The 24882-nt window shown below is 43.7% G+C and overlaps 1 protein-coding gene across 1 annotated transcript in view; it reads right to left on the reverse strand.

Moving 5' to 3' along the window:
* DNAH5 (dynein axonemal heavy chain 5) overlaps positions 1-24882 on the reverse strand; it is a 159906-nt gene that overhangs the window by 44639 nt on the left and 90385 nt on the right. The window contains exons 47-58 of the mRNA XM_056854233.1: positions 23447-23581; positions 21680-21802; positions 17311-17524; positions 16742-16965; positions 15213-15411; positions 8956-9128; positions 7527-7657; positions 5135-5288; positions 4407-4674; positions 2998-3229; positions 1572-1686; positions 553-729 (exon numbers count right to left, since the gene is read on the reverse strand). Coding sequence (XP_056710211.1) covers positions 553-729; positions 1572-1686; positions 2998-3229; positions 4407-4674; positions 5135-5288; positions 7527-7657; positions 8956-9128; positions 15213-15411; positions 16742-16965; positions 17311-17524; positions 21680-21802; positions 23447-23581 — 2145 coding nt within the window. The remainder of the gene's footprint in view (positions 1-552; positions 730-1571; positions 1687-2997; positions 3230-4406; positions 4675-5134; positions 5289-7526; positions 7658-8955; positions 9129-15212; positions 15412-16741; positions 16966-17310; positions 17525-21679; positions 21803-23446; positions 23582-24882) is intronic.

Here is a 24882-nt window from a genome sequence, read left to right on the forward strand (position 1 = left end):
CCAGGAATTACTTGAGACAGGCCCAGGGTTGTCATGGAAGCCAGGAAATCCTGAGCCACTCCCAAAAGCTTGGCCTAGGCATAGACCTTATTAAAGCCACTCATGACCACCAGACTTGGGGTCTCCCCTAGCATGCCCGAGGCCAGACTGGCTAGCTCAGGAAGAGAGCCGGCTGGGTGGAGGGGTCCACCAGCAGAATCCCTACCATGTCCTGGTCACCCACCTTCAGGAGCACACACTCAAAAACTGGCGGACCGCTGGAAGAGGCACTTCAACAGATGGAGAGAACTGCAATAGGTCTCAGAAACCCCACCTCCCTGTCCCGCTGGCCTCGACTGCTGGATGAGGCACCTCGACAGATGGAGAGAATTACAGTAGACCACGGAGACCCCACCTCCCAGAGAAATCTGGAGGATAGAGCTGGGTCAGACATACCTGGGACCTGCCACATGCCAATAAGCCACGGCCTCACCCACCCCACATACAGTTCTGAGAAGGGGTGAAGCATCTGAGCTGGGCCCAGTCGGCAGCCTCCAGTTGCCTGGCACTGACCTGCAAAGCAGCCTCCGCTTCCTCTAAAGCGGGCTTGGCAGCTTCCAACTTTTCTTCAGCAATGGCCTTGTCTGCCGAAATTCTGTCCACAATAGCCTGAGCCTTGTCTTTGACTTTCTGCACTTCTGCCTTCACCTTTTCGGCAGCCTGGGCTTTCACGGTTACTTCCTTTAACACCTGTTGGGGGAAAACACGAATACTAATGGGGAAAAGGAACAAAACCTATTCATGGAACTGTAGGCACATCTTCCGGGCAAAAGCATTTCATAGCGCATTCATGAGTTATCAAGACACTTCATGTTTCAGTAACCAAGTAATAAAGATCCCACAAATTGTGCTACCTAAAGAATGGAAAGACAAGATGGCCTTATGGCTGTGGTTTCCAGTGTGATGTCTGTGGGTGCCATGGCATCTACCAATGAGATTCCCAGCACCCACTTCCTTCCTCCCCAAAGCCAAGATCTAGTCTTGGCTTTGGCTTTCATGTACCACACTGAAGAAGAAGAAAAAGAAGAGTTGGTTTTTATATGCCGATTTTCTCTACCTTTGAAGGAGAATCAAACCAGCTTACAATCTCCTTCCCTTCTTCTCCCCAAAACAGACACCCGGTGAGGTAGGTGAGGCTGAGAGAGTTCAGAGAGAACTGTGACTAGCCCAAGGTTACCCAGCTGGCTTCATGTGCAGGAGTGGGGAATCAAACCCACTTCGCCAGATTAGAGTCTGCCACCCATGCGGAGGAGTGGGGAATCAAACCCAGTTTTCCAGATTAGAGTCCACCGCTCTTAACCACTACACCACACTGGCACAAGTTGCTTCAGAAGAATGTGAGAGCCATCATCTTTGTGCCTACAGGGAGCACTCATTTGAAAACAGCCAACTCACCACTGTTGAGACCTGCAACCTCCCAACATTTTGCCTGCCATGCCCCCCCAAGCAGCCATTTTGTGATTGCGCCCACTCATGTTCTCAACATTTCAAAATGCCCACAGGGCCAAGCAGGTTAGGAGCTCCCACCTTACCGTATCTGCTTTTTCACTGGCGACCTGAAGCTCTTTTTCCTTGGCTTCCAGCTCTTTGCTTAAGGCAGCCACTGACTCTGAGGCCTCTTTAAGTTTCTCCAGTCCAGTGTTCATTCTACAATTTAACATAGAAGAATCATCACTTTCCTTAGTTATAAAAGGGTCAGAAAAAGACACACCATTCAAAATATCTAGTTTATGTCATGCATACTGTCCTCGACACTGATTCATTGATGTCCTGCCTTGTCTTCCCACTCAGCCCGGTCCAACCAATTGCCTGCCTCACTCTTTCATTTATTCTGAGGGACATAAAATACACTCAGCATAATTGGAAGATGGAAGCTGTGGGTGAGGGAGAGCCACGTGCCTCTCCCCTCTGGGAGGCAAATACCCATTTTGGAACCCCTGGTAGGGAAAGGAGAAAGCATCTCTTCCCTGCCTACCATTTCCCCCCTCCAAACTGCTCACACATGTCCCAACTGCTTGTAGTGTAGACAACTGAACTTCTAGCTGGGCCCTCTCCATGACAAAAAGGGAGAAAGGAGACCTCTGAATGACAAGAACAAGGGGGTACGGAGTAGCAGAGGTCTAAAAAAATTATAGAAGTATCAAAATGTACCAAAAGGGGGGTGTGTGTGTATATTTATATTTATATTTTTATATATATATATATATATATATATATATATATATATATATATATATATATATATATATATATATATATATATATAAATAAATAATTCAAAAGTTACAAAATGTAATGGAACATACAAAAGACGGCTATAGCAATTACAAAAGTATAAGATTGTGCGATATGTCCACAGTTCCAAAATTCGATGTATCAGTTTCCTGTCATTCATGCATATACAATATTCACACAGATTGACCTTTGGGTTGGAGCCATAATGTTTGTCTTTTAAAGTTATACCGCACTACATGCTATGAACTTGATTTTGGTTTTATTGGTTCCAAATTAATCAGTGCAAGGTTGTTCACAAGTGAGGAAGAATCATACCACGAAACCTGTCATTTTTTTCTGATAGTGTTCCTATTTGTTGCCATTTTTTTTGAATTGTGGACATATTATGGTACAATCTTATGGACTGAATTCATGTCTCATTATCAATGCTGATTTCTCCATGCCTACTACCCCTACTATGCCTAATCCAATCATGCCTGCTAATGTCATTTACTTGCTATTGACATCTACATGCTATTGTCATTCACTCTTCTCTACTTAAGGATACATGGACTCACATTCTAGCTGTATCTGAAGAAGTGATTTGTGGGTCACGAAAGCTCAATACCCTGCCAGAAATTTTGTTATTCTGTAAAGTGCTACTGGACTCTTGCTCTTTTCTATGTCTACACATTGTTTGAAGAAAAGTAACTGGTAATGGGTGTACAAAAGTCAACACTTTACCTGTTGGCCAACGTCTGTACCTCAGCATGTTTTTCTTTGTAGATTGCCTTATATCCCTGGATGAAAGACAAGTAAGATTTGGGAGTGACATGGGTGGACCGACGGTATCTCTGGAAATAGTCCACACACTTCTCAGCAACTCCATCCTGAAAGGAACCCATGCACTCAACCATCTCCTTCTTGATCTCATCAGTGCAGTCAACTTCATACGAGGACAAGAAATGTTCAGACACTTAAAAAAAAAAGATAACTATGTTATATACTCATATGGCAAATTTCAGACATACATCACACCCTTCCAGGCAATGTTTAATTTCATCTGCCATGGAACCATGGCATCTAGGGGTACCAACCTCTAGGTGGGACCTGGAGATCTCCTGGAATTACAATTGATCTCCAGGCCAAAGAGATTATTTCCTCTGGAGAAAATGGCCACTTTAGAGGGTGGACTCTGTGCCATTATACCTTGCTGAGCTCCCTCCCACCCCAAATCCCCACCTTCCACAAGTCTCCACCCCCAAATCTCCAGGAATTTCCCAACCTGGATTTGGCAACCCTTTCACCATCTCACTCCTCCTCTTGCCCAAACTTGGTAAACTAGGAAATGGTCCTTAGCTCATTCCTTCGTCTAACTTCCCTGAATCACCCAGCTGACTGTCTTTTCCCCCCTGCCCATGTAAAGAGCGAATATTCCCAGCACACTCGCTGCGATCTCACAAGACGTGACCCTGCTCAGACTCACAACCTCCATTTCAAACACCACAATAGTGGTATTCAATCCATGGATAACAGAGCACCAGATTCACAATTACCATCAACCCAAACAGCCTCATTTTCTTCCACCCCTGGAGTGAGGTTGGTCCCTCGGGGAGCCCTGCAGTTCACCCATTCTTCTGGCAGGGCAGTTCCAAATTAGGAACCACCTGCCAATCACAATCCCACTGCTTCCACCCACTGGGCAAATGACAACTTGGGGGAGGGGGGTCAGTATCCAAGATTTGCTGCAACGGGATAACATTTTTAAGAAATCCTGCTCTATGTCATGTTCTTGATCTCAATCAAGGCCACATACGGCTACACAGTCCATAGGTTTAAAAAAAACAGATTACAATGTCCAGTTTAGCATTTAGTGAGCTATAACGTGAGGGCAGGAGAGAAAAGGCAGAAAGTGTTTTTTTAATATATCTTCAGGGAAATTCCTTAATATCTTCCAAGCTTTCGGAACAATACTGTCTTTGAAATGATACATCTGGGACAGTTACCACCTTATTTCCACAAGGATCTGAAATATAGTTGGCTACAGGTGCAATTCTTGTGCTGTTGAAGCCACTAGTAAAATCTATTTCAGAGGATAACAAATCCCAGAACTTAAAAAAAAAAAGAAAAAAGCAAAGGATTTTCACACTCACCAGCCACCAGAGCATCTTTGGGCCAGCGGCTGAACCAGTCTATAGTACAGCCAGAAAGAAGGGCGGGGAACTTCAGCGCTCGGTTTCTGAACTTTTCACCCACTGGTGAAAAGCAGAGGATGACGTGCAGATTCTGACGAACTCTGCTCATGAAATAATCGTACAAATTCTCATTGGTTGGAGGCCGACGTGGGTGTTCCCTCTTCATAACAGATATGAGGTCGCCCAAGATTTCATCTATTTCATCACGAGCAAATAAATTGGAAACCTTAGGGGGAAACAAAGAACTTTTAAAAACAAGAACAGATTTACTTTAAGGAAGTTTGTTTACAGATTACAGACCTGTTAGCTTGATCATCTGCTTTTACACTGATAAATTAACTAGTTAGATTTGCCATCTTCAATTTTCTTTTTCATTTCCTACTAATATCAAAATAACCTCAAATAACAGCTTCTAACAGCCCCATCAAATTAGAATTTTCATATTTTAAAACCTAAGCTTTCCGACCTGATCCTCTGAACATTTAATCAGAGTTCAGTCCTTCTGAGTTCAAAGAGGCGGATTTCCTAATAAAGGTGCTCAGTATTGCATATTTAAAGATGAAGCTCTAATTCTAAATACAATCCTTCACCCCATTGTTATCCAGAAGAATTCATACACCTTCCACCTCTCCCGTGTTCTGTCACCAAGGGCATAAGGAAAAAGCAAGAAGGGGGGGAGATCTTACTTCTCCTGATGAGAGGACATTGTTCATGTACTCCAAGAAAGCCTCATCTTTTATTTCGTTGTCTGTAAAAATGAAGCTGATCCCTTTCCCCTGCTGCCCAGCAGTCCTGTAGAGAAGTTTCAGGTCTTCCATCAAGTTGGATGTGCTGTAAGACCTGAACAAAGAACAAAGCCCTGCTCAATCAGGTGCAGAGGGAAAACCTCTATTTCATGTCTATTTCTCCTTTTATTGGTCTTTTATGCTTGGCTGTTTCCCTCATAGTCACCCCTCCAATGACTTCGGGTCTTTGTGTTGATTATGCACACCATTTCTGACCAACAGAGGTCGCCTTGCTCTCCCCTTGCCTTTCTCTGCATTTTGCCCGCATTTTCAGAGACCTGTTTTATCTCAAATTTGAAAACGCAGGCAGAACGCAGGGAAAGGCAGGGGGAGAGTGAGGCGACCGCTGATGGTTGGAAACGGCATGCATAATCAACACAAAGACCTGAAGTCATTGGAGGGGTGATGGTGAGTGAAACGGCCATGCATAAAAGACTCCTGACCTTGGGCATCGACCTATTTCTTTGGAACTCAGTCAGACTACACACTTAAATTGGAGAAGACATCTTTGGCCACATGTTAGAATAGCTTAGAATAGCATCGCCAGTTACTTACTTAAATGATATTGCTCAGACAACCAAAAGGCCACAAGAAGCATCACATTAATATAATCCCCAAAATTTAGGCTAATTCCATCTTAATCTGGAAGATGTAGGGCATGCAAACTAAGAAGTCTCTTGTGGTTAGGGTTGCCAACCTGCTGGTGGTTAAGAGAGAAGGCAGCACAATGCTCAGAGGACTTGATAGCAATATCAAAAGGAGGCTTTTTTAGGTAATGTAAATTACTGCATTTACTAGGTTGTCAGAGCAAAAAAGAAAGCAAAAATTAAATATATGACGCCTCGCAGGGCTTAAGGCTGGAATAACTAAGCACAACCACACAGGGTTAAGGACTGGCACTGGTAAGACATACAATAAAGGAACAATGTGCAGTCAGGCAAAGGAAAAACAAATGCCTCGCAGGGCTAGAAACTGAAACAAACCTCACTGGGTTGTAAATATAACAAAAAAAGGTGTGTTACATATTCAGCCACTGAGGGCTAATAAATATACAATCGTGACACAAAGCACTAATATAGTCATATTGAGAAGAATGTGCAGTCACGTGAAGTTAATCATAAAGAAACCAAAAGGCACAACAGGTCAAAACAAGAACATGTTTCGGATATCCTTCTTCAGCTTGTTGACCTGGTTGCTGATATGGAGACTGCCGTTGTGAATGGTTTCATCGGTTACGAAGCTGCAAGTTTCTAAAGTACAACAGACAGAGTACAATGTAGCAAATATTCATAAATAATAAGTGAAGAGCAGCATTGAAAGAGCATAAGAAAATAGCTTACCCAATGCTACAAGAAGAATGCAAATAAAGGTGACAGCATAGCTCCATGGGTTAACAAAGAATCTTCAGAATGAAAAGAGCGCACACAGAGGTTCTTAAAATGCATGCAGCTGAACAGACTGATTGCAACTTGTTAAAGAGTCAGTGCTTCTTTACAAAAAACAAGAAAGATCAAAGTCTGTATTCAGACCACTAGGAGCTAAAGTTTTAAAGAGAATTATGAACCTTCTTTCTTGACAGTTCAAGATTTTCTTAACATCCTGTGGTTGTGCTTAGTTATTCCAGCCTTAAGCCCTGCGAGGCGTCATATATTTAATTTTTGCTTTCTTTTTTGCTCTGACATCCTAGTAAATGCAGTAATTTACTTTACCTAAAAAAGCCTCCTTTTGATATTGCTATTAAGTCCTTTGAGCCTTGTGCTGCCTTCTTCTTAGTCATTACTATTTTCAGCATAGGTTACTATATAACCTGCAGGTGGTGGCTGGGAATCTCCTGCTATTAAAACTGATCTCCAGTCAATAGAGATCAGTTTCCCTGGAGAGAATGGCAGCTTTGGCCATTGGACTCTATGCATTGAAGTCCCTCCCCTCTCCAAACCCCGCCCTCCTCAGGCTCTGCCCACAATATCTCCAGGTATTTCCCAACCCAGCGCTGGCAACTCTATGTGACAGGAAGATGTCGGGGGCCGAGTAACTGCATGACCGTTTTAGTGATGTGTGGAAAGAACACAGGATGCATTTTCCCCCCATTATTGATAACACTGCTGTGTGTTTTACTTTAAAATCTTTAGATGGTATACCAATATAGCAAGAAAATGTTTATCCGCAGAATTATGGGACACAATTTGGAAACAAAAGAAAAGACCTGAATTAATCTTACAGGAAAGTTCGACATAAACAGTATTCACAGCATGCTATTCCAATGGCTTAAGAAGCATTTTATCCAATTGCCTACCTTGTTAATGTGATCTGGAATGTCTCATAGCCAGCTATGAACGAGGCTAGTCTTGTCAAGCTCTGCTTTCCAGAACCACCAACTCCAACAAGCAAAGCATTACCACAAGGGGTGCGGATGACACGAGAGATCTGCAGAACACAATGAAGTTTACTGTTAAACTACAGGATGATAAAAAAAGAAGAAGAAGAAAAGCTGTCACACTGAATTCTTTGATATCGACAAAATCACGGTGGAGGCCTAACTGCTGTCACACAGTAATCTTACCATTTCTCATACCGCAATCTTTAAGATGAAATACCAACTTGCACCTTACTTAAGGAAGAACAATATTGCCTCGGGAGACATAAAGGAGGATGAGGGACACAGGAGCAGAAATTGCAGTCTTTATGAAAGAAAGAGGCTCGCGCTATCATTTTTCCAGTTATGCTACTATTCCTGAAGGATAGAATTGCTCTTCTGAAATTGGGCGCAGATATAGTGGACATGGGCACATAGGTTGCTGCTCTGGATAATTTTTTTGTAGCCCAATTCAGGCATTTGGCTGAACCTCACAACCACCTGCAGGAGTACAGAGTACCATCAGTCGACTGAAAAACCAGCCAGAAAGCATGAGTGCCTATTTCATCAGTGAATGCTTCTGTACGACGGGCCTGTTGCAATTTGTACAATTGCGGCCACCCTTCTTCATGCCACCATGAATAGTTATTGACTTGGTTCCTGCCTAGAATTTCCATGGGTGCAAAGGAGGTAATTTTTGCTGATCCCCACCCCCACCCCAGAATAGCTTGGGGAATGAAATTAGATCCCCCACTACAAAGGAGGATTGTAAAAAATCAGCTCCCTCTGTGCACCTACAGAAATTCTTGGTGAGATCCAAGCCATGGTACCTCATTTGATAATAAATAAGCCAACGTCCTGGTTCATACCTGCCCTGAGCCTGGTTCTGGCTGGGGAGGGCGAGCTAGAAATTTAAGTAATAAAATAAATTGATATGAGATGCCAGCCAAGTTGTGTGCTGAGCCTACAGGTGTGGGTGTGTAGATGACACAATCTTTCTATCAAATAGATGTTCAGCCAAATAAATGGATATATATTTACTATTCCATATTTTCCATATTTTCACAAGTCAATTTTATGGCAGCTTTAGAGCAATTCTGCAGCAAACAATAAACTGCTTTGAGAAACATCAACTGGCTGTTTAATTGAGTCTGCAAACAATAGACTGCTTTGAGTAATATCAACTGGCTGTTTAATTCTTTTAAAGGACACAAGAGAAACAAGCTCCCCCCCATGTCTCTTATTTCCAGCATATCCTCGAATACAATCAGAAAGAACCTGTGCATTAGCAGCACCTTCTGGAACAGTCTAGATATTGCACCCCTGGTCATGAGCGTATGCCTAAAGAGTCCAGGGTCACCACCAATACCTTTACTAAATGAATCATAGCATCTTCAAAGAACACCAAGTCCATGCCTGCTCCACGGATACTTTCATTGTATATTTGTAAGAACATGTTCAGTCGTCCCTTCAGATGCTCGGAAGATGTGATTGGTTCATATACTTTGGGCATGTCGACCTCCACGTCATCTGGCTCCTCTCCTAAGATGAGAACAGGCAAAGCGTTAGGATTTCAAGTTGGGGACAACAGTCAGGTTTACATGCTGCGCATGTGCCACCTTCTAATAGTAAGGTCTCCTCTGTGCAAGCCAGTCGAGTTACACTAGATTATAGGTGGTCATAGATTATAGGTGGTCAAAGTGTGGTTGTTCATGGCCACACATCACTTCCTGGAGTCTTCAGGCATATCAAAATAAAACTGACCCCGCCCTTCATCGCTTCCAGCCATTCTGGTACGAAGGGACAAAAAGGAAGCTGGAAGCTGGGACACGGTCGCCTAAGGAACAAGTTAAGGCAGTGTTGCCCAACATTTCACATTGAGGAGCCATGCTTCTTTCTGAATTAAAACTGGAGACAGTGCTTTACTCTTAGAAGTGAAAACCATTAATTTTACAATAAATGCCAAAACAACCTATCCTTAAAGAAGCCCCCTTGTGTTTCTGCACAGGTCACTTTCCTGGCAAGCCCATAGCAGTGAGTCATGCAGAGAGGCATCCTCCACGGCCAGATCAGACTGCTGTCTCTTTGTATTAGGAGTGACTGAATAGTCACATCACATAAGGACAGAATTATCCACCTCTGGGAGGGTTGGCAGGGGGAAGACCAGAAGAGTCAATCCACCCACCCAGGGCTCAACAACACCTCGATTTAATCCAGTTTTTCCTGGCACAGCAGCCAGGCTCTCGTGGCCCAGAAATTTGATTCTAGAAATTTCTGAGATATCCTTTTTTCTTTTTTGTAACTGTACTTTTTGCAGAATGTCATCACTTCAATATTAACTGGGAGGCTAGAAAAGAGAAGGGATTCAACCATTCCCTGTCCTCGTGACAAAACTTGATCCCCACCCCAAAGGTGTTTTTACCACCGCTGGGGAACAAAGACCCCTGCCATTTCCCTCCAAGGTGGCACTTTTTGGCAAGGATATTGGGTAAGGGGAAAGTTTAAACTTCCCCCCGCCTTCATCCTATGCCAGCCTCTGTTTTAAAAGCACAGGCTGCAGCAGCTGCATGTGACGCAAATCACTGACAGGAAAGCAAGACACAGGGCATGTGGCTCTCACCTGAGTATGCCAAGGGACTAAGGCTGGGGGAGAGAAGGGCTGAATAGCAGGCAAGCTGGAAAAGGAAAAGAAAAGCGGAGGTTTGGTGGGAGGCTGGGGAGGGGAAAAGGTCGGCCAGGCCTTGCGGAGAGGACACGCTGGCACAACCACACAACCTTGGCCAGCGGATGGTTTTGAATCGAAAACTGGAGCACCTCTTCCTAAGACACTTTAGCAAAAAAAGGAAAGATTATTTCAGAGGACGTCGAGCCAGGCGGTTGGTTTGTGGCTTCTCAAGCTGGGTTTCCACAGCGCTGTTCTCCACAAAAGAGACAGACCATTCACTACCACATAATCTGCTCCTCACTTATAGAGACGCAAGGACATCAACGTGGCCTGGATTACGCCAGCAGATCCTGAGCACCTAAGTAATGCTGAGCAAAGTCACCATTGATGGAAGGAACATCCTAAACCTTAAACTCAAAAGAGGACATCTCTGCAGCAGACTCCTGTTTCCATGTGATGATGATGGTGATGATGATGAAGATGATGAAGAAGAGTTGGTTTTTATATGCCAACTTTCTCTACCACTTAAGGAGGACTCAAACCGGCTTCCAATCACCTTCCCTTCCCTTCCCTGTGAGGTAGATGGGGCTGAGAGAGCTCTAAGAGAACTGTGACTTGCCCAAGGTCACCCAGCTGGCTTCATGTGTAGGAGCGGAAAAACAAATCCAGTTCACCAGATTAGAGTTTGCTGCTCAAGTGGAGGAGTGGGGAATCAAACCCGGTTCTGCAAATCAGAGTCCACCGCTCCAAGCCATCACTCTAACCACTACACCAGGCTGGCTCTCTAACACACTAAGGCACACTTCTTTGGGCTTTGATAACATTTTTAGCTGACACTATTTAGCTCCCACACCACCTGGTTGCCAACTCATGCCAAAGATTGCTACAGTTAACTGTACACTGTGGCTCACTTCAGATATAACGCAAGACCACGGTTTAATTAAACTATGGTTAGTGTGTTTGCCATTCCTTTAACTATGGTTAATTAGGGTCCATCCAACTAGGATCTGCAACCATGGTTTGTTGTTGGTTTATTAACCACAGTTGTTCTTAGCCATGGTTTTGTATGATGTGTGAATGCAGACATCCAGGCTTCTTTCAGAGCATGGCTTTCCCCACACCTGGCGGTAGCAAAAGTGATGAAGCCCACATTTGTCATGGCAAACCAAGATTTGAATGATCATCTGCAAGCCAAACTCTGGTGTTGCTAAGTAACCATAGCCAAAATAAACCATGGTTTGATGCTATGTCTGAACTGAGCAAAGAAGTTCATCTCAAAAGCTGCCTCAAGCATTTAACGCTATTATTCAAAACTATCTGCAAAATTCTGATACGGTAAAATTATGCAAGCTATGAAGTTCTTCATTTATTTCTCCAGCATGGGGAAAGGATCTTCAGGAATGCTACTCTGGGTATACATAAAGTGTTATTAGGAACTTTTTGTTAATGACTACCAATGCTTTTGCAGCTACCTTTTCCTAAATGGAGCAAGTTAGTGTATGGAAGTTACAATTGCTAAGACAGTATATCAATGCTTGGTTTGCAGCTCTGCCAGGCCATAACATCAGTCCTCGAGATGAAGCTTCTTCCAGCCACGCATGCTACTTGCCTAATTTATTCCTGGCTAAAAGCAAAAGCAAAACAAAAAAAGGTCCACAATTCTTGTGATGCCATGCCGAAGTGTGTCGTGTTTTATGGAACTAAAACATGCATAGCTGGGGGTGGAGCTAAAGCTCTTTAGAAGATCTGGCGGACTCAGAAACCCACGGCTTACCTTTCCAAGGTTTTTTTTTCTCCAGACCTAGTTGGAAATAAAATGCATTTCTTTTCAGGGGGGAAAAAAAAGAGTGTTCTTTTCCCGACAAGCATTTTATGGAGGTTCTGTTTTATCCATCGTACAACAAATGAGAATTGCCACACACCACCACACAAAAGATGTGCTGCTGTTTGACTACAGGATTTCTAAAGGGTTATTTAAAACAGCTGTGTTGGGTAGAGAAACAAGTCCCAATTACACAGTAGGTGGAGTTATTTGTGTCCCCCCCCCCTTCTTTAAAAAGAAAACCTTAGGCAACATAAGGCAGGCTGCATCGGAGAGAAATAAGAGCTGGCAGGAGGAGAAGTCCTGACCTGGATTGCCCCAGGCTAGCCTGATCTCGTAGATCTCAGAAACTAAACAGGATCGGCCCTGGTTAATAATTGGATGGGAAGCCATCAAGGAAGTCCAGGGTTGCTACGCAGAGGCAGGCAGCGGCAAACCCCCTCTGTTAGTCTCTTGCCTTGAAAATCCTACGGGATCACCATGGATCAGCTGTGACTTGACGGCACTTTACACCTACAGGAGGAGATAGTGTAAAACCTTTTCCCGCCTGTTCTTTTTCCTCTCAAAATAGGGTTGCCAGGTCCTTCTTGGCCACCATCGGGAGGTTTTGGGGGTGGAGCCTGAGGTGGGCAGGGTTTGTGGAGGGGAGGGACTTCAGTGCCGTACAGCCCACCTTCCAAAGTGGCCATTTTCTCCAGGTGAATTGATCTCTGTTGGCTGGAGATCCGTTGTAATAGCAGGAGATCTCCAGCCACCACCTGGAAGTTGCCAACCCTATCTCAAAAAACAGTCTCCTCAATCAGATTACAGTTAAACTAAGGGAACAGATAATCCCCTCATGCCCTGGGAGAGGGGGTCAACTCCTTTTTCCTTCTACCCAAATGCAGCCTGTTTCAGCTTGCTTTGCATTTTTTTAAAAATCACATTGAATGTGTAGTTTTAGCCTCCAATTAGACAAGGCAACAGCCACATTTGCATAATAAAGTGTAATTGCTGTATAAAACAAGAGAATTGGGGGGGTCATCTTTCAGCCTCATGCAGATGAGGGGAACTGAACCCTAAAAGTGCATCGATCCAGGAGGCCTCAATGGTAAAGGACTTACCAGACAGAGTAGACCACACTGTCTTTGACAGACCAAGGGTCACCAGAATGAAGCGGCTTCCCATGTTTTCTCACCCGGGCTCCAAAACTAGAAATGAGCCAGACTGAAACACACGCAGGGCAGGGTTCAGTTGCCCACCCCCACGAGCTTCTTCCGACATTTCATTTAAAAGGGTTCCCCTCATTTTATCCAAATACTCAAGCAGCTTCAAATTTACCAACAGTCAAACAGGTAATGTTAAAAACAGACACGCGACCCTCACCACTTTATATGTGGTTTCCAAAATGGGGCTGCGGGGCCCACTCAAACTATTTTGGCACCCCTCGCAGCATTGCAGGAACACATACAGTTTATACCTGCGTTCAAGAGGAGACATAAGAACATAAGAAAAGCCCTGCAGGATCAGATTAAGGCCCACCAAGTCCAGACGTCTGTTCACACAGTGGCCAACCAGGTGCCTCTAGGAAGCCCCCAAACAAGGTGACTGCAGCAGCATTATCCCGCCTGTGTTCCACAGCACCACATATAATAAGCATGCTCCTCTGATACTGGAGAGAACATAAGACAAGGCCATGCTGAATCAGACCAAGAAGGCCCACCAAGTCCAGCAGTCTGTTCACACAGTGGCCAACCAGGGGCCTCTAGGAAACCCCCAAACAAGACGACTGCAGCAGCATTGTCCTGCCTGAGTTCCACAGCACCTCCTATAACAGGCATGCTCCTCTGATCCCAGAGAGAATAGGGATGCATCATGACTAGTATTCATTTTGACTAGTAGACACTGATAGCCCTATCCTCACAAGAACAAGACAACTGCAGCAGCATTATCCTGCCTGTGTTCCAAAGCACCTAATATAATGGGCATGCTCATAAGAACATAAGAAAAGCCACGCTGCATCAGACCCAGGCCCATCAAGTCCAGCAGTCTGTTCACACAGTGGCCAACCAGGTGCCTCTAGGAAGCCCACAAGCAAGACGACTGCAGCAGCATTATCCTGGCTGTGTACCACAGCACCTCATACAATAGGCATGCTCCTCCGATACTGGAGAGAATGGGTATGAATCATGACTAGTATTCATTTTGACTCGTAGCCATGGATTGCCCTCTCCTCCATTAACATGCCTACTCTCCTCTTCAAACCTTCCAAGCTGGCAGCCATCACCACATCCTGGGGCAGGGAGTTCCACAATTTAACTATGCGTTGTGTGAAGAAATACTTCCTTTGGACTGTTTTGAATCTCTCACCCTCCAGCTTCAGCAGATGACCACGTGTTCTGGTATTATGAGAGAGGGAGAAAAGCTTCTCCCTGGTAGGCATAAGCCACAGCTGCTCCCTCTCCATACCACCACTGGTGGGGAGCGAGAGGAGTGCCAGCAGCCAGTGATTTTCTTTCAATACCTGTTCTTAGATCCCTTCCGGAACAGCCCCGGTAACTCCTTGATGCAACCATTTTTGCAATGGTGCGTTACATTCTTCTTTTTTCCCATAAGTATTTTATTTTGTTTTTCAAAAATAAACAAAACAGATATACTACAAACTTACATAGTCAACATAACAAAACACACTACAAAAACATAAAATCTAAACTACAAGAAAAAACAACCTCTTTCTGTACCTGGGTACAATAGATACTAGTATCTTGCCATTATTGTACTGTTCTGACTTCTGCCATTCAATAGTCAACTTATTGTTGACTTATCGATTCTCTAAAATGTTAATATTTTGCAAGCTCATCATGGGCTTGTCTACTAAATTCTTCTCTAAATAAACCTTACCGTTGACACAATTATAATCAATACTTTCTATTGGTTACTTTTCTATCGGGGTGCTACATTTTTCAGGCAAGCATATGCTGAGTCTTTCCCACATGGTTTCTTCCAATGCAAACTCAGAAGCATCTTTTCTCCCTAATTCCTTCTACTATCACTTCTGGCATAATCCCAAGTCCTTCCACACCCCTCACAGCGCATACCTCTCTGGTATGTTAATTTATTTTGCCTTAGGCAGCGGGATTTCATTTCCAGTTTTCTTTACCTGTTGCTTCAGGAGCATCTCTTAAGAAGTCAACAAAATAAGCATCCATGCCAGGCTCCACCAGGGCTTTTTTATCCCCGCCAAAAGCCCCTTCGACGAGTTTTGATAGAGCCAAATCAAACCACTTGACATCCTCAGGGACTGTGAAACGATCTGCAACCACTCTCTTGCATTCATGCTTCCACAGTTTTAGGAGCACCTATATAAACAGGAGAAAAAAAGACCCTGACTTACTTACTCGCTTATTTAGAAGACATACATGCTGCCCCTCCAGAGATCTGCTTGAAGTAGCTCACAAAGTAAAACGTGACAAAAATCATGAAAATAGTATTTAAAAGGCACAAATTCCTTCCCATTGCTTAAGAGCATGTTCATTGGCCCCTTGTTGGTACAATGTCTATGCAAACATTTGTGTGTGGACATTTTCCGAAGTGCAACGTCTGGTAGTGGTAAGGATAAGTCTCTGCAGACCTTAAGCATAACTGGTTTATTCACTCTAAAAACAACCAACGAGAGACAACGGGAACTCCTGCCCACTTCAGCCAATCCCCCAAAACTGCAGTGGCTAAAGAGGTCCACCTGGTTGGCACCCGACTGGCCACTATGTGAACAGACTGCAGGACCTGATGGGCCTAGGTCTGATCCAGCAGGGCCTTTCTTATGTCCAAGGAGAATTCAAAACCATCAGCTCACCTGAGACAATTTATGAGTGCCTCAAGAGCAGTATATCAATACAGTCAACAAAATGAACCACACTGTAATTGTATTTAATCTTCGTCAATCTTAAGAGTGATGTGCAATTATGTGTTTATTTGCAGAATGTATATCCTGTTATTCTGCCCAACCAGGTCCACCTCTCAGACAGCAAACAATTAAAAGCATAGTGGAATTTTAAAAAACTTTCTAAGAACATAAGAAAGGCCCTGCTGGATCAGACCAAAAAGGCCCATCAAGTCCAGCAGTCTGTTCACACAGTGGCCAACCAGGGGCCTCTAGGAAGATCACAAGCAAGACGACTGCAGTAGCATTATCCTGCCTGTGTTTCACAGCACCCAATATAATAGGCATGCTCCTCTGATCCTGGAGAGAATAGTTATGCATCATGACTAGTATCCATTTTGATTGAAAGCCTTGGATAGCCCTATCCTCCATGAACATGTCCACTCCCCTCTTAAAGCCTTCCATTCTAAAAACCAATAAAGCCAAAAATAAAATACATATATAAAAATATAGGCCACGGAGTTCAGGCAGGAAGGAGAGGTCATTGAGGAAACACCAAACAAAAACAAAACAAAAAAGTCTTTACCCACTGGTGGAAGACAGTGACAGAAAGGGATAGATGAATGTCCGTGGAGAGGTCTTCATGATCCTCACGGTTGCCTTTTCTCTGGTGCCTAGTGTGCAATGCTTTCTGATAGCACACATGAAATTTCAGCTTCTCATCGACAGATACAGAGTAAAAATGTCCGTATTGTATAACCAAGATTACAAAGAGAGCAGTTCATGAGGGCTCTGTTTCCACAACTTACATTAGATTCACCAATCACTTCAGAGGTAGTATTCAACATTCCTTGCCAAATCCTAGAAAGGTCCCGGAGGTTGAAGATGTAATGGAATTTGGCTGGTGTCGGCAGCATCTTGACCTTAGTCATTTGCCACAGCTGGCGGGTCAATGGAACCAGTTTGGAAACAGTTGCTCTCACCTCTTCTGAAAAGCATCTCTGACTACAATAATGTCCCACACCAATCACACCTGCAGAAGCCAAGTTTGATAGTTTAACAAGTGTGGAGAATGGTAAAACTGCCCTGCCACCTCCCGTTCAGCTATGAAATCCAGAGAACAATGTATCACAAACAAGATTTCTGTGTACTGATAAAAAAGAGATCTCTGGAAAGTGAACACCTTCAGAAAGCCCAGTCAGCAGCAATGTCATAATACTAAAAGAGATGGGAAAAGATGGAAGCAGTAACAACATTCTTGGATTCCTTGATCAACTGGACAAGAGTCATTAAGTCAGGGTAACTCTGAATTGTCGATAACTTAATCCTTCATCAGAGGAAAACAAACCCAAATTGGGACACCTATGAGGGACATTACCAAAGATCTTGTCAATTGATGAATTCGAAGGGAGAGTGCAGTTAAATACAGAGAATTGCCTCTTCAGCCTCTGGGGAATATCGTTGCGTCCTCCTCCTGGGTGGATCATGGCAGCTAAGAACTGGATGTCCACAATGGTGGTGAACTCCCCGGGCTTCTCCAGGTTGTAGAACCCATTTTGCTCCATCAGCTGCCTTACGATTTCATTGGTGACCTGTTGACAGAAATCCTTTAGGTTAAAAACCTACAACAGATGGTCTTGAAAACAAACAAGCCATGTGTGACAAGGCAGATAATAACTGTGTGTGTGTGTGTGTGTGTGTGTGTGTTAAGTGCCGTCAAGTCGCTTCCGACTCATGTCGACCCTATGAATGAAAGTCCTCCAAAATGTCCTATCTTTGACAGCCTTGCTCAGATCTTGCAAATTGAAGGCTGTGGCTTCCTTTATTGAGTCAATCCATTTCTTGTTGGGTCTTCCTCTTTTCCTGCTGCCCTCAGCTTTTCCTAGCATGAATGTCTTTTCCAGTGACTCTTATCCAGGAACCACTGGGTTCATACATTCACTGAACAGCCAGCAATAAAAGAACACATGGGACCCTCCATGAGGTGGAGGCTTTGCACCTTTTTGAGGGAGAGAAAGTGAGTTAACAGAGGCAGAATGGTGTAGTGGTTAAGAATGGTAGATTCAAATCTGGAGAACCAGGTTTGATTCCTCACTCCTCCACATGAGTGGCAGAATCTAACCTGGTGAACCAGGTTCGTTTCCCCACTCCTGAACACACAGCCAGCTGGATGACCTTGGGCTAGTCACAGTTCTCTCAGCCCCAAGGTGTCTGTTGTGGGGAGGGGAAGGGAAGGTGATGGTAAACCGGTTTGAGACTCCTTAAAAAGGTAGAGATAAACCAACTCTTCTTCTTGATGTAGTGGTCTGTTTGAAAGGAGGACCCCACTCACTCAAAAGATTATTGTCAGAGTGGAAGAGACTGAGTTGCCCTCCTGGGTTGCCTTGAAAGCCAGCATGGTGTAGTGGTTAAGAGTGGTGGTTTGGAGTTGTGGGAATCAAATTGGGTTTGATTCCCCACTCCTCCACATGAGCAGCAGAGGCTAATCTGGAGAACCGGGTTGGTTTCCCCACTCTTCCACACAAAGCCAGTTGGGTGACCTTGGGCAAGTCACAGTTCTGTTAGAGCTCTCTCAGCCCAATCTACATCACAGGGTGGTTGTTGTGGGGAGGGGGAGGTGATTGTAAGCCAGTTTGATTCTTCCTTAAGTGGGAGAGAAAGTCTGCATATAAAAACCAACTCTTCTTCTTCTTCCTTCATAGCACTTAAACACTTGCCCATCACTCTGTGACTAAACCAGGACCATCTAACTCAATGAGTAGCAGCTGAATGTGTGAACTGACTGAACCTATGTGTTTGAGGTGAGAAGGTAATGCCAAAATGCTTGCTATGGTGCTTTTTTGTGAAGGCTCATTCACACAAGCAAGTCAGGCTTGATGAACATGCACGCCTGAACCAAACCATAGACAGCTTTCTTTTCTGAATAGTAATGGCAAAGAAAAAAACAGTTGCTGTAGAGAAATCTTGCACTTTTATGGTTCAACATACTGAAGCATCCCAGAGAAATCCGGGCTGTGTAACCGTGGTCTTGGTATTTTCTTTCCTGACGTTTCGCCAGCAGCTGAGAACCAATGAACTCTGACCGTGAAAGCCTTCGACAATATCCCAGAGAAACTTTCTGTTTTTACCAGAGCCAGCATGGTATAGTGATTAGGAGCAATGGTTAGGAGCGGTGGACTCTCATCTGGAGAACCGGGTTGGTTTCCCCACTCCTACACACGAAGCCAGCTGGGTGACCTTGCATCAGTCACACTCCCTCAGCCCCACCTACCTCACAGGGTGTCTGTTGTGAGGAGAGGAAGGGAAGGCCATTGTAAGCCGGTTTGATTCTCCCTTAAGTGGTAGAGAAAGTCAGAATATAAAAACCAACTCTTCTTCTTCTAATAAAAAGCTAATACATATGGGAGTGCGACCCCATCCAGAAGATGTGAGACCTTAAATATCAGGTCAGACCTTCCATCCACCAGTAACACTTCCATCTTGTTGGGATTAAACTTCCATTTATTAGCCCATGTCCACTCCAAAACTGCCTCCAGGCACCAATTCAGGGTTTCTACGGCCTCCTTGGAATCAGCTGGAAGCTAATCCCAGAGGAGGGCAACAAAGATGGTGAGGAGTCTGGAGACCAAGTCCTATGAGGAACAGTTGAAGGAGCTGAGTATGTTTAGCATGAAGAGAAGACTGAGAGGGGATATGATAACCATCTTCAAGTACTTGAAGGGCTGTCATATAGAGGAGGGTGCCGAGTTGTTTTCTGTTGCCCCAGAGGGTCGGACCAGAACCAAAGGGTTGAAATTAAATCAAAAGAGTTTCTGTCTAGACATTAGGAAGAACTTTCTAACAGTTAGAGCAGTTCCTCAGTGGAACAGGCTTCCTCAAGAGGTGGTAAGCTCTCCTTCCCTGGAGGTTTTTAAGAGGAGTTTAGATGGCCATCTGTCAGCAATGCTGATTCTATGACCTTAGGCAGATGATGAGAAGGAAGGCATCTTGGCCATCTTCTGGTCACTGGGGGTGTGGGGGGAGGTAGTTGTGTGAGTTTCATGCATTGTGCAGTGGGTTGGACTAGATGACCCTGGTGGTACCTTCCAACTCTATGATTCTATATAGAAGCCTGGGTAACTCGAGTCCTTCCTCATTGAATAAATCTCTGACAGTTTTATTAATTTAACTTATTGTTTTTACTGTTTTCCCTCTTTGCAGTCATCTCATGTCCATAGCTTGAACAGGGAAGCAGATGGGTTTTCTCAGCTCATTAAATCTAAATATTGAACCAGCTCAATCTTCAGATGGAAGGAAGGAGTTGATTTTTATATGCTGACTTTCTCTACTACTTAAGGAAGAATCAAACCGGCTTACAATCACTGGTCCCTTCCCCTCCCCACAACAGACACCCTGTGAGGTAGGTGAGGCTGAGAGAGCTGTGACTAGCCCAAGGTCACCCAGCTGGCTTCATGCATAGGAGTGGGGAAACCAACCCGCTTCTCCAGATTAGAGTCCACCGCTCTTAACTGAAGAGGGTCAGTGCCTTTCGAGTGACTATGCTTAGAATTGACCCCTTCCTGAGAAGTGGTATGTTAAGGCCTCAACTACTTTACTCACTTAAAAAGTAAGTCTTTTATTGATGTGCTCCAATGTAATTGTATATTATATATATATATGTGTGTGTGTGCGTGTGCAAGTATTAAAAAGTCTTAATATTCAGTAACAATGTATACAGTAAAGCAAGCAAGTTCTACATCATATTCAGTTTTAAAATCCAACACTTAAAATATAACCGTTAAAGAAGTCTGATTTAGTTCAAAGTATCTAATGCACATTCTAGAATAATATATTTGTAAAGCCATACATACCCAATACCACCTTCTGAGCCTCCCTTAGAGGCCTGAAGTTCTAGCCCTCTCCCTGCCTGTATTTATATTGTTTCAATCACCTTCAATGAGCATGACACTAGCAAACGAGCAGGAGACAGTTTTACTGCACATGCTCAGTGGCCTCCCATTGTACTACCAAACAAGGACTTCCTTTTCCACCAGGCTATTTTGCTAAACTTTAAACAATCATTATTGAGTTTTGTTATCACTCTATATAATCAATTTTATCATCATTCTCATCTCCAGAAAAATGCGTTGAGATTGAACCCATTCATTAATTTCTAGCATTTTGCCTTCATGTTTAAATCATAAAATACAATATATTGTTTACATTACATCATTACAGCATCACATACCCTTGGAATATAGAAGGGGAGAAAGCATTTCTGCACTCGAAGTCATTGGAAAGGCAGGAAGCAAGCACTCTGTTCTGTAGCTCAAGAAATATAGAATGTGCTGCTAAGCGTTTCTCTTTAGCCATTGAAATGGCTGGGAAAGGTCATTGAAAAAAGGAGAATGTGCATCTGGCAAATCTGCAATGACACTGAAACCTTTGATAGAGTTATTTAGAAGCAAAAGCCTCTGGCAAAGAATATCCAGGCTCTCCTTCCTTAAAAGGAAATTATAAGCCTCTGCTTTATGGTTTGCAGATTATATGTGTAGCTTGGTTTTATATTGAATATTTCTGCAAATGTACAACACTATTTCCATGTTCATATGTTCTAATATGTCAATGCCTGTAACAACTAGACCACGCTGGCTCTCAAGAAAGATTCCAAGAAAGTCACCGTGGCCACAGCCAAGCAATGCTCAGGAGATCTCTTGCGACACCATGGCAGGGAGGGAGGCACAAAGACCCGATGCATATCAGCTGACCTGGTCTCCCCACTCGTTGATTATAGGCATGTTCACATCATCAATGAATACGGTCATTTTCTTTCCTGCAGGAGGGCCATAGGTTGTGCCCATGCGCTTGTCCACATAGCTTTCTATTGTTCTCTATAAGATAAATAAATAGTTGACCAAAAATTAAAATCTAACAAACATTGCAGTCATAGTGTGCTCATCATGTACTGCAATTTCCCTCATTTCTTTAAACATGATTAGGGTTGCCAGGTCCCTCTTCACCATCAGCAGGAGCTTTCATGGGGTGGAGCCTGAGGAGGGCGGGGTTTGGGGAGGGGAGGGAGGGACTTCGATGCCATAGAGTCCAATTGCCAAAGCGGCAATTTTCTCCAGGTGAACTGATCTCTATCGGCTGGAGATCATAATAACAGGAGATCGCCAGTTAGTACCTGGAGGTTGGCAACCCTAAACATGAGAGATGTGCATTTCACACAAATGTGAATGTCTCAATCAGGGCTAAAACTGAGAACACAAGTACAGATAAATATGCATAAATCCCATTTTTAATTCCAAGGAATTTGGAGAGCCAGTGAAGTGCAGGGGTTAGGGGGTTGGAGAAGGATTAGTGTTCCAAGTCCCCACTTACTGGGTGACCTTAGGCCAGTCATTTTCTCTCAGCCTCACCTAATTCACAGGGTTGTTGTGAGGATAAAATAGAAAAAAAGGAGAATCATGAACCATTGTCCCATTGTGACTTCCTGATGGGCTTGACAACCTCCAGGTGGTAGCTGAAGATCTCCTGCTATTACAGCCGATCTCCAGCCGATAGAGATCAGTTCACCTGGAGAAAACGGCAGCTTTGGCAATTGGACTCTATGACATTGAAGTCCCTCCTCTCTCCAACCCCACCCTCCTCAGGCTCCCCCCCCCCCAAAAAAAAAAAATATCTCCAGGTATTTTTCAACCCGGAGCTAGCAACCCTACTTCCTGACCTTACAAACACAATGCACCTGGGCCAACCATTCAGCATAGCCAAGCATGACTATCTCCTTTAACAACAGATTGCTCTGTTCCTGTCTTAGGGTCTTTTTGCACTAGGGTTGCCAACCTCCAGGTACTGGCTGGTGATCTCCTGCTATTACAACTGATCTCAAGCTGATAGAGATCAGTTCCCCTGGAGAAAATGGCCGCTTTGGCCATTGGACTCTATGGTATTGAAGTCCCTCCCCTCCCCAAACCCCGCCCGCCTCAGGCTCCACCCCAAAAACCTCCCTCTGGTGGTGAAGAGGAAGTGGTTTGGTGGAAGTTTTTGGTGGAAGTGGTTAAGGTTAAGGTTCAATCCTGAATATTAATTGATTGTAATTTTTATGAAACACCTGTTATTTCTGATCTCCTGACCATAACTATCTATGCCAACAAAGGTTATATGTATGTAGTTAGGTCCAGTACACTATTTTTGGTGTATAACATTTTCTAAGGGGGTTTAACTTACATTCAGGGCTGCCTTCCTTTTGAGTTAATACAGTAGTAATAAACTTATATATTTAGATGTTTATGCGCTGCTTTTTTGTTTGAAATACCAGCAGCAAGATAGTAGGCTATGAAAACAGGGCATAACATATAATATCTTGCTAACTTGTAATATAATAACTTGCTAAAATATAATATCTTGCTAACTAAATATAATATCTTGCTAATATCTAACATACAATTTTCTAATAATCTCTTTCTGGCATATTCCCAGAGTACCAACAGGCAAGCTTCACTGTCATCTGAGAGAGAATGAATTCTAAATACCTGAAACATGAAAGGTGTTGTTGCCGATGAGAAGTTCAGACTCTTGGCCATGTGGCTTTCAGGATTATATTTTGACATGTAGCCTTTGATGATGACAGTCTTCGCAGTCCCTTGTTCACCAATTAGCAACACTGCCTGAAGAAGGGAAGGGAATTCAAATGAATCTGGGGACGAGCAAGCCACGAATATTGGCAAAGGTTCAGTTTTTCAATAAATTACTCATTTGAATCAACAGAGAAGCCAAAACTCAACTTTCACATGAAATGCATCGCCACTTGTAGCATTTAGTATTTCAGCAACGTGGTGTGGCTAAGCAGTAACCAAAATAGAAGTTAATTCTCCCAGTAATGTCTATATGTAAGGTAAGTCATAAGCCGCTCTGAGCCCGGCTTTTGGCGGGGGAGGGAGAGGTATAAATTAAATAAAATTAATAAATTTAGTGGTTCTGACCTGGATGGCCCAGGCTAGCCAAATCTCATCAGATCTCAAAAGCTAAGCAGGGTCAGCCCTGGTTAGTACTGGATGGGAAACCACCAAGGAAGTCCAGGGTCACTATGCAGAGGCAGGCAATGGCAAACCACCTCTGAATATCTCTTCCCTTAAAAACCCCATCAGGGATCACTATAAGTCAGTTTAAACCACACTGTATCAATTTTCAATTTCAATTTCAATACCTTTATTGGCATACCATCGAGCAATCAAACAGAGTATAACCTAGCCACTATACATCATTTACTGTATCTTTTTGCACAACCTTGCATCTAAGATCTTCAAACACACACAAAAATTGGGATGTGTTAATTACCTCCAGACAATGCATCCTGACCAGCATGCTGAAGATAGTGCTTCTAACATACAATTTTAAAAAAGTACAATAAAAATTTTTGGAGTCAGTATGACTAGTTTTGCCAAACAGTGCTAGGTTTGGATGCCATAGACCCCCACCAAAATCCCTGCTGACCCGCAAAGCTTACTTGAAGACTGACCTTGCAAGCTTACTACAAAGAGAAACAAGAACATAAGAAAAGCCCTGTTGGTTCAGACCAAGGCCCATGCAATCCAGCAATCTGTTCACTCAGTGACCAACCAGGTGCCTCTGGGTAGCCCACAAATAAGAAGACTGCAGCAGCATTATCCTGCCTGGGTTCCACAGCACCTCATATAATAGGCCTGCTCCTCTGATCCTGGAGAGAATAGGTATGCAACATGACTAGTATCCATTTTTACTAGTAGCCATGGATAGCCCTCTCCTCCATGAACATGTCCACTCCCCTCTTAAAGCCTTCCATTCTAAAAACCAATAAAGCCAAAAATAAAATACATATATAAAAAATATAGGCCCAGGAGTTCAGGCAGGAAGGAGAGGTCATTGAGGAGACAGCGGCATGCCGAGGAGGGCGACACCTCCAGCACATCAGCTGGAAGCTGCCGCTAGC

This window comes from Euleptes europaea, chromosome 8 (assembly GCF_029931775.1).
Source record: "Euleptes europaea isolate rEulEur1 chromosome 8, rEulEur1.hap1, whole genome shotgun sequence".
NCBI classification, from domain to species: domain Eukaryota; kingdom Metazoa; phylum Chordata; class Lepidosauria; order Squamata; family Sphaerodactylidae; genus Euleptes; species Euleptes europaea.